Source organism: Pseudophryne corroboree, chromosome 11 (assembly GCF_028390025.1).
Source record: "Pseudophryne corroboree isolate aPseCor3 chromosome 11, aPseCor3.hap2, whole genome shotgun sequence".
Lineage (NCBI taxonomy): Eukaryota > Metazoa > Chordata > Amphibia > Anura > Myobatrachidae > Pseudophryne > Pseudophryne corroboree.
In genome coordinates this window covers 232139424-232149742 of record NC_086454.1, presented here as the reverse complement: position 1 = coordinate 232149742, position 10319 = coordinate 232139424, and the positions used below count along the sequence as shown (strand labels likewise).

The following is a 10319-nucleotide window of genomic DNA, read 5'->3' as shown; positions in this document are numbered from 1 at the left end:
CTGGTGGAGGAGGTCATGTGACTGTCGGTCAGCTGACCGGCGGTCACATAAATACCACCCGTTCAGTGTACCCCTGCACTATACTTTTGTCACATTAGTGATGAAAATAAGATGTATATTTTGAGGTACAGTAGAAGTCTAGTTTGGTGCAGTTAAACCTCAAAATCCATGTTGTGCCAAACAAGGTTATTTGAACCGATTTGCGCAAAGCTGAATATGTAACTCAATAGTTGCTGAAAACACAAAAATCTTCATAAGAAACAAGTTATTTACATCATTCCAACTCAGTATTTGTGTTTGTATTATTTGTTGCATTCCACTCTGAGGGTTCTCTTCAGATACTAAGTGATGTCATGGAAGAATGTTAATTGACTACTACAGAGGGACAGGTGTGACAAGTTTAAGGGGTGGCTTTTACATTTGGTCAAAGATACTTAAAAGGCAAAAGAAACTTTAAACAAATTAATATAAAACAACAGTACAAGAGTATAGCAGTGTTCAATGCAACTCTGCTTACTAAAGTCTTAACAAGGGGAGTGACAGTGGCTATCAGGGCGTTCTGTGAATCAATATTCCCTTTTCCTATGATAAGTTAAATTACCTAGAGAGAATGTTTTTTTTTTTAGAATAGATATAAACCGTCATCGCAGACATAGTAATGGCAGCAATTAGGGAGGTTTTACATGTGAGAAGCTTTAATGGGAACTGTTTTACTTAATTCACATAGGCAATACACATGAGAAACTCATTGTTGTGACTGCCTTCAACTCTGCTGCTGCAAAGCCAGCCATGTGAATCTAACCTAACAGAAAACAATTAGAATAATATTCAAATCAAGTATTTATATGACCAGAGAGGAACGTAGTCAGTAGTAATTGTAGAGAGCAGATTAGGGACATGTTTATGGGATGGGTTGAAGAGCAGGCAGTGTTGGCAGACAGGAGGCGTTATGAAGGCCCAGACATGCTAGACTAGTGCAGTACACTATTACGATGACAGCAATGAGAATTACCAATTCTCTGCTTTTTAAGGACATCTTAGATTTATTTCTGGCTGATAAAATAATGGCACACAGCATTGTCACACAGACTTGGTAACAACCAGTAGGGCAGATTGACATCTACACAGGGTTCAGGGCTAATTGTAACTAGAAACTAGAAATACAGCATCATTTACATTTATATGTAGAGTTATAGAACATTCCTACTGATTATGTCAATGTTAAACTATTATAATAGGTTGTTAATATTGGTGTTTCTGACACATTACAATTTTCATGTCAGTCACAATCATAAAGTGACATTTATATTCTCTAAAATAACTATAAAGCAAGGAAAGCTGACAGAACAAGGTGTGTATTTCTATCCTGCAGCTGCTGGTATAAACAGCAATGCAGAGAGCAGGCAAGCCAACATTTCACAAAGGATTATGGGTCATTCCACACAAGCAGTTTCTGGGCTGTGAAGACTCTCACTGCAGTATGTTTGCAGGTAAGGTCTAGCAGACTCCTAACCCCATTTCCCCTCAATAGCCTAACCTTGGCTTCTTATCCTCCCATCAGAAGCCTAGTCAATAATCCTCCTCACACCCAACTGAAACTCCCCTGGGCTGGCAAGGGCCTAACCTAACCCCATATCCTAACTCCTGCTGTTCTTGCCTGGACCAGTAAAAGGACAGATAATGCTTGAGACAGCAGGAGCATCAAGAGTAACAAGGATAAATAAGTGTAACGATTAAGGGATTTTTCACTTTATTTATTAAATCCCCTCACATGCCAATGATAATACGTTGGTGTGGAACATCACTATTGTCTTCAGTTTGCAGGATTCTTGCCCATATTGCCAGGACCTCTGCCAATCACCTTCAAATATCTGACAAAGCAGCTGTAAGGATTTCACTTAAACTACTGCATTGAGTCTCTTTTGCTACAGTGTGTGTGAATAATGTCAAAGGTGACTGGCAAGTCCTGATTATACAGAATACTAAGGAAGGACCACAAAACATACTATTATTAGGGAAAAAATCAGCGTCTTAAATGAATAGAACCCCACTTTCAGCAAAACCCCATATATACTGTATCAGGATTTATTATACTTTGAATAAACTGTTTCATGGTTCATACACGTGTACATACATTTCTGTGCTTTTGGATATAAACTGACATAATACTGTCTATTACATATAGACCTATGGGATCTTGACCGCATCCCAGACCTATATGTACTGTATATGTGTGTGTGTGTATATACACATAAACATCTTCCTAGCTTTCAATCATTTGCAAACAGGGGAAATACCCAGCTGAAGAACATAAACTACATATTAGCAAACTTTAAATTATATATTACTGTAATTAGAAATCCATTGATTTTATCATTATATTATCAGTAAAATATTTTATGGTATACATGCTACATTAATGTAACTGACATTTACATTTTTTTTAAAATAATTACTTTTCATGTCCATCTGTCTGTTCTTCTGTTCCTAGAACCCTGGTCTTTATATGACATATCTGGATTTGTAAAAGGGTGGCATTTGCTGTGTATATGACACAGTCCTTGGTTGATCCTAATTTTAACAATTGACATCTGTGCAGTTGATAGATTGTACCTTACATGTGAATAGAAACATTTACAGCGCTGCCCATAACTCCGCCTCAGAACAAGAGTACACACATGGAAAGATGAATGTTTATTTTTACACCCATTTATATGTGGTTTGCATTCGGCACGTTGTGTCTGCACCTCTCTTCCTGTTGTATCTGCACATATGGCAGCTTGGTCAATTCTGGGCTACTGTTTGCAGCTATTGCATGTTTTAATATGAGCGCAGTTCCCCCGGAATATATGTTTTCTATATCTTAACTAGAATTGCAAGAATTCCAGCGCTTCCCTATTTACATGTCTGGCCATATCTCCCTTCACACTATCTCTCAGTCTTTGCTCCACAAATGAATGGCACTTCTCCTCCTATCTGATTACTTCCTCCCACTTTCACCTCAAAGTTTTTGCCCGTGCTGCTGCCTACCTCTGTAATTTTCTCCCTATCAGACTCTCCACCTCTCTACAAAACTTCAAATGGGTTCTCAAGACAAACTTCTTTATGAAAACCTTCCAGCTCTCATCCTAACTCACTGCCCCATGCTCCTTGGTCACTGTCTGTCCCTTATGTGTCACCCCTGTCTGTTTGCTCCTCCCCTATAGACTTCAAGTTCTCATGAGCTGGGTCCTCTTCCCTTATGTGCTTTTCCTTCCTATACCATCATCTCCTCCCCACTGCCTACAACAGCACCAAACCTTTGGGTTTGGCTGCCCTGCTGCTCATTTGGGTATTATGAACGCTGATGCAGCAATGTTTATAAACATGTCCATCTCCTGCAATATTCTGTGCTGTAATTTCCTTTTTTCTTGTTTTGTCTTAACTGTTTCTGTTTATGTACTGTATAAGTCACTGCGGACCCATTGTGGGACCATATAAATAACATAATAATAATAATAATAATAATAATAATAATAATATGTTTTAACGTTACAAACATCACCCTCTAAGATTTCATATTTTATCTCTCTTGGTGACCAGAAAACTATAGATCTACAATACAGTATTTCAGGCTTTGGACAGGGAATGGATTAACTATCACTTAAGAGACCAAAATCAGATATATAGAATGCTACATTATAAACAGACCTGTGGAAGGATTTGTATCTGTTCAATTCAAGATGATTATTATTATTATTATTATTATTATTATTTTGATACTGAATTAAATCATTAGTGCAGAGGATCCAATGAAATAAAAATGCATATTTTCACAATGAAAGGTGCCAGCAATGTAACCCTTCTATTGGATATGCATGCATCTGTCTATATACTTGAATATTCTTGGATCTCCAAGTCACATTTAGAGGGCACCCATTATACTGCTTGTACTAATACTTTGCAGGTCACTAGTTTACTGATTGTCATGTTGCCAATTTCCAAGTCCCCCTTGAATTAGAATTCCAAACATGTTTTGAAAGTAAGTAAAAAACGGGCTCAAATCTCTGTTTCTGTGCTTATAGAAATTTCTTAAATTCTTAACATTACCACCAAATGTATGTATGTATGTATGTATGTATGTATGTATGTATGTATGTATAGATACTGGTGGTATATATAAATAAAATAATAATAAAAATAATAATTTTATATATATATATATATATATATATATATATATATATATATATAATGTGTATGTGTGTTAATCTCTGTCCCTTAGTGTTCCAGTGCGGGCAGTACGGATGGTGTAATGGTTAGCATTACTGCCTCACAGCACTGAGGTCATGGGTTCAATTCCCACCATGGCCCTAACTGTGTGGAGTTTGTATATTCTCCCCGTATTTGCGTGGGTTTCCTCTGGGTGCTCCGGTATCCTCCCACAAAAATTAACCCTAGCATGAATGTGTCTGTGTGTACACGTGGTAGGGAATATAGATTGTAAGCTCCACTGGGGCAGGGACTGATGTGAATGGGCAATTCTCTGTAAAGCGCTGCGGAATATGTGTGCGCTATATAAATAACTGGTAATAAATAAATAATAATAAAGTAGTATAAAAATAAAAGCATACAAGTAAATTGGCCAGAAACGAATTAAGAAGTGACATCGCACTCACATAAATGGATAATTTACAGCTATTCTTAAAATCAAAGTACACATTTGGATAAAGTGTTTTTACCCCCAATGCTGAGCAAGTCAGGAAATATAAAATGAATGTTAAATCCTATGCAATATTGTGTTACAGTACAAGTATGCTATTTCTTTGCTATTATGTTAAATCATTTTGTAAATTACTGTATGACTTTGCTCGCACTATAAATACACATTTACACCAGCAGAGCCTGGATGTGTCCTATATAATAAGGCACAGGCCATGCATTCTTATCCAGTTCTACAGTTTGGAAACAGGCACGCTTGTTTCTCCTTATAGTGCAAGTGTATGAAAAAATATTTAATTTCTGATCGCATATATATATTAAGTTACACCTCAAATTAAACATATTTCTTACATAAACCTCATAGAACACATCAACAAAAGAAGTATTTCGGATTCCCAATCTGAATTTTCGATTTACTTCTCTATCATCTGCAAGTTCACAACCCTATAGGAAGCATTGCAGAAACAGGGAAATTAAGTTTCCATAGGGGGCGCTCCAAACCCACATTTCATGGCTGAATATCCTGTCCAGACCCATTATGTTATCAGTGGCATCTTGAACAAATCCGTTCACAGTAAAAGACCTTCAAATAGCTCTTTCTTGAAAGAAAACACAATAACATAACATTTGCAATCAATTAGTACACTGGATTTGATGATGAGCTGTAAGTGTGATCGTTTAAAATCTGCACAGTTTCCTTTACCTCCTTTAAACCCAACATTCAATAGGTAAACTCAGCAGTGTATTATGATTTCATTAGTAACTGATACGTCAACTGCTACGACACAAATTCTTTAATGTTTATTTTTAAGACCCAATTATTTAGCAGCTGTTATGCCCTCTGTAGGACCACATCATGCCCCATTTGTCATAACTCATTTCCCCCCTATAGGAATATGACAAACTTTGGCGTACTCATAGGGGAGACACAAGGACGGAGTTCTTCACATTGTGTCTACATTAGACAAATTCATGGCAACCATTTCAGTAAATTCTCAACAATTCATTTATTAACCAAAAATATATACTTTCTTGTACAATTTGGTTTCTTTTAAGACATATGTACATTTTTACTCTATATACAAAGGGGCATAAAGAAATTAGGGACTCTTAATTATCACAGAACAAACCGTACAAATTCAACTAACCTGAATTAGAGTATAGAAACTGATATTATTTCTCCATCTTATACACAGACATGCTTACAATACGTAACTGGTCAGAGAATGTGTTTTTACAGTCATTACAACAACGTAAAAAATAATAAAATAAAAATAAAAAATTATAATAATAATTAAAACAAAATGTTAGGACGAAGACAACGCAGAGAGAATCATAGCAGCGTCGAGTTGATTTTGCGACCTGAAAATAAAATATTGCATATATTAGTTATTGTAAACCTTTCCACCATGCTAGCCCTGAAATTGTTTGTACAGATTAAAAGTTCCATGTACTTAATATGTGCCTAAATCGACATTACACCTACGTAAAATAAATGACATTGCTTTAGGCATTTGTACTCTGCAAAAATACATGCTTTTCATTTTTCTAAATTAACCACGTAATAACATCTGTACTTTTATGCAATACAAAATAATCCTGTAAAAGGAGTTTTCTTTAATAATCCAGTTCAAACAGGGCATTATCTTCCAATATCTAATAAGTATTCTGAGGAGCTCTCCTATACAATTATGTGGTCATAATGACAGACATAAAATGAAATATAATTGTAAAGTACTCAGTGATTCATAGGCCATTAAGAGCAATAAGGGGTTGCTTTAAACAAAAGCCGCAGTGCAAACACAATTAAAATAACTATAAATTAAGTATATATTATTTTGCATGTCTATATATATATATATATATATATATATATATATATATATATATATATAAATGTTCATTTAGATCACATTTTCTTACCTTCTTTGAACGGGTTGGAAAGCTGTACTTAGAATTTTTTTCTCTATTTCCAACGTGCTTGGCCGATCTGTAAAAAAATAAAATAAAACAGACCAGTAAGTAAAAAAGATTTTTCTAGAGTTTATTACAGAATATTCCATTTTGTCCGGTGTATATTACAAAAACATAATTCTCACCAACGCTGTATAATTGGTAAGGCGGGCGATAAATTGTAACAGAAAACTTTTTGAGACGTGAAGTTGTCAGACTATTAGTTGTCAGAATACAGTAAACTTAAGTTACAAGTTGTTAATACATTGTTACAAAAATATTTTCGGCATATTGCCGTCACTAACGTAATCTGTATATAATTACGGTACAAATGAGCAAACGATTAACACCCCAATTACAGCAGAGGGAACTTACATATTTTGTTTTTATCATCCTTCTTAGTTTTCTAAACTAAATAACAAAAATTATAACTAAACTAACACAAAAAAGTATGGAGACTATATAAAATGACATACATGCGTCTTTATAATGTCAGTTTTCATTACAAATAGTGATTCAGTATGTGAAGAATAAATTATATAAATAAGTCTTGTAATAATATTTCCTCAAAAATGTCCCTGAATAATATTGTACCCGTGAAAACTAACTATATCATCAGTGCGTGTTAGTGTGTGTGTGTGTGTGTGTGTGTGTGTGTATATATATATATATATATATATATATATATATATATGTGTGTGTATATATACATATATATATATATATATGTGTGTGTGTATATATATATACATACATTCATATATATATATATATATATATATATATATATATATATATATACATACATACACAATAACATACATAAATGCATACATAGAATATATACACACGCGCGCGTGTGTGTGTATATATCATGATAAATTAGTATATGTTTATGTCTTTGTAAATACTTCCATTAGCTCGTCTTAAATGTGTGTATATGTCTCTCATGAGTTAAGATACAGCTGAAAATCATTCTCTTTAGCGATCATTCCTTATTTTGTTATTTGCTGTTCGGCTTTGCACTCATTATACCTTATGGAACAGATCTGAATGACTGTGGTATATTTTGCTAGGCACACATGTACTTTACTATGCACACTGGGCTGTAGTCACCTGTTACTGGGTCTGTGCAGTGAGTCTGGTCCCCGGCTTTGTGGAAGCCTGTATTGCCTGCACCGGCTGCTGTGTGAGTGGCACTGAGTCCTTGCAGAAAGTGAGCAGAGTTCAGTAAAGATAATTGCTGAGCAGAAAATGTCCTCCCTCCCCAGCTCTGGAACCTGCTCCCTGGGCAGGGTATGAGTCTGTGTTGTGCCATCAGGCTCTGAGTGGTCACTGAGCCACTACTGTGAGGAGACTTGCGTGGGTTATCTGGTGCTGTGGCTGTCTCTGCCAGGGACCATATTTTGGGTTTGTGGGCTGCTGGCAGGCTGCTTTCCTGGGAGGGATTTGGAGATATGCTGTCCAGTTTGATCTGCTCACATTCGGGCTGGAGAGACTTGGCCTGGACAGAGAGCTCACACTTGTCATGCACCCTGCTGTCCCCAACTACTGACTTTAGGAACCTGTCCTCAGGGACATTCAAGTCCTCAAATCCATCGGAGCCCTCAGAGTCACTCCTTGCGTCGGTTTTAGAGTCTGAGTGTATATCAGTGTCCTGGTCATCCAGGTCTTCTTTACCTTCAATGTCCTCAGTGTCAATATTTTCCAAATCGATCTCTTCTTCGTCCTCACGCTTGTCCTCTTCATGGTCACTTCCATAGGAGTTGCCCTCCTCATCTGTCCTGCTCCTGGGGGCCCAGGTCATTTTATTTTCCTTTTTAAGCCTCCTCCGAGCATTGGCAAACCAAGTGGACACTTGGGTGAGTGTCATCTTGGTGATGATGGCTAGCATAATCTTCTCTCCCTTGGTGGGGTAAGGATTCTTCCTGTGCTCATTTAGCCAGGCCTTCAGGGTGCTGGTGCTCTCCCTGGTTGCATTTTTTGGCCTGGATGGATCTCCAAACTGGTACTGTCCATATGGATAAAACGCGGGGTGGTGGTGTGAGAAGGCTGCATGTTGTACTCCCGGGCTGTCCTTCATCTCATATTGGGTGCCCTGTAATAATAAAAGTATAGACCTCAGAACACCATCAAATGGAGAGCCTACATATCATCTCAGTATACAGAACCCTGCGTAATCAGCATTGGATCTTACGTGCACATATTGTAACGTGGATTCTCATTGTAGTAGTATTATTATTATTATTATTATTATTATTATTATTATTATATAAACTCGCATTACATTCATTCTCTCCACCAAATAGAGGAAATAAGTTACATTCCAAAACATTGTGTTATGTTGTTTTTCTTTTCTTTCTTTCGTAAATATTTCCCCTCTCATCTGTTTCCTTTCACAAGGTTGGTATCTGCATCTGTCAGCAAAGCACAGCTAATTTTACAATGAAAACAAACTTTTAGTTTAACCCCTGAGACTAGAGCAAACACTCTCCAAGCTTTCCTTACAGAGCAGAAGACGCAGCTACAGCCGTCCACGCACACACCGTAATATTCAGAATCACACTCCTAATAAAGCATCGCTCCGTGCTGACTTCCTGGTGCACAATGTACAGGGGACCGGCGATACAACCTGCAAACCAACAGCTTAACAATACGTGTCTATCAGTTCTGAGATATATATGTATATATATATATATATATATATATATTTATATATATATATTTATATATATCTCCAGTACATGAAGCACATGACAGGTATTTCGCCTAGAGACAAGCACTCGGTTACAGCCGGGGTATTTGCTCTCATTACAGTGACACTGAGTAGCTGGGATCACAGGCAGAAAGTGGTGTCAGTAACTTTTGTCTCTGTGACTCTCGCTGTACAGCAGTGGTCAGTAGCAGAGAGGGGAGCAGCTATACCAGGGGTACCCTGCAGACTGGAGGTGCCCTTACCAGCTGTGTGAAGAGAGGCAGCTCGGTGGCGTAGGGCAGGAAGGCTCCATAAGCCTGGGCTGCAGCAGCTGCTGCATAGGGAGCTCCATACATAGACGAGAGAACATTCGAAAGAGTCCCAGCCGAGGAAAGCTCTGCTCCGCTCCTGGTGCCCCCCACCCCCGGCCTGTCAGAGGGGTACAGGGGTCTGACGTACTGGTAGCCCAGCTGTGGAAAGGACATGGTGCAGCAACAGCAGGCACAACAATGGGTGACTGGGTAACGTGGAGCCCCTCTAGGACTTGGGTCTCTCCCTCAGCCTCCAACACATCCAGCAAGAGGGGGTAGAGGGTCCAGGCTGGTATGGTCCTTGCAGGGCTCCCGGTGACTCTGTCCTCTCCCTCTGGTGCTATTGATCTGAGTGGACCCAGGTCAGCTCCTAACAGATTGCCTCAGATCATTGGCACTCACCCTCTGATTGACACTTCAAGTCTAGCGCTGGCTCCTCCCAAACCTTCCAGTCTAAGTCAGCTTTCTCTTTTATCCACCACCCCTTCCCAAATCTCTCCACTCATCTCTGCTTAACTAGTGCAATGCCAGAGGGCCCTCTCTGCACAGGACTGTCACTCTGCACGCGGGCAGTGCCTTTCCTGGGACAATGCAATACTTCTATTTCTTCTGCCTTATATGTTACATAGAGGCAGGAGAAACATATGCCCCGCAAGCTG

The 10319-nt window shown here is 38.1% G+C and overlaps 1 protein-coding gene across 1 annotated transcript; it reads right to left on the bottom strand.

The window, feature by feature from the left end:
- Positions 1-5689: 5689 nt before the first annotated feature.
- IRX3 (iroquois homeobox 3) lies at positions 5690-10056 on the bottom strand. The gene is made up of 4 exons (XM_063945287.1): positions 9613-10056; positions 7771-8752; positions 6625-6691; positions 5690-6063 (listed from the first exon to the last, which is right to left on the bottom strand). Exons 1-4 carry the CDS (start codon positions 9832-9834, stop codon positions 6009-6011), a joined length of 1326 nt encoding a protein of 441 aa, XP_063801357.1. The 5' UTR covers positions 9835-10056; the 3' UTR covers positions 5690-6008.
- Positions 10057-10319: the final 263 nt, after the last annotated feature.

Excerpts from the sequence above, each read along its gene's own strand:
- IRX3 (XM_063945287.1), bottom strand. The coding sequence starts at position 9,834 with ATGTCCTTTCCACAGCTGGGCTACCAGTACGTCAGACCCCTGTACCCC. Across the intron at positions 8,753-9,612 it reads TGCCTCTCTTCACACAGCTG|GGCACCCAATATGAGATGAA; the intron begins GTAAGGGCACCT and ends TTATTATTACAG. Across the intron at positions 6,692-7,770 it reads CTGCACAGACCCAGTAACAG|ATCGGCCAAGCACGTTGGAA; the intron begins GTGACTACAGCC and ends ATTTTTTTACAG.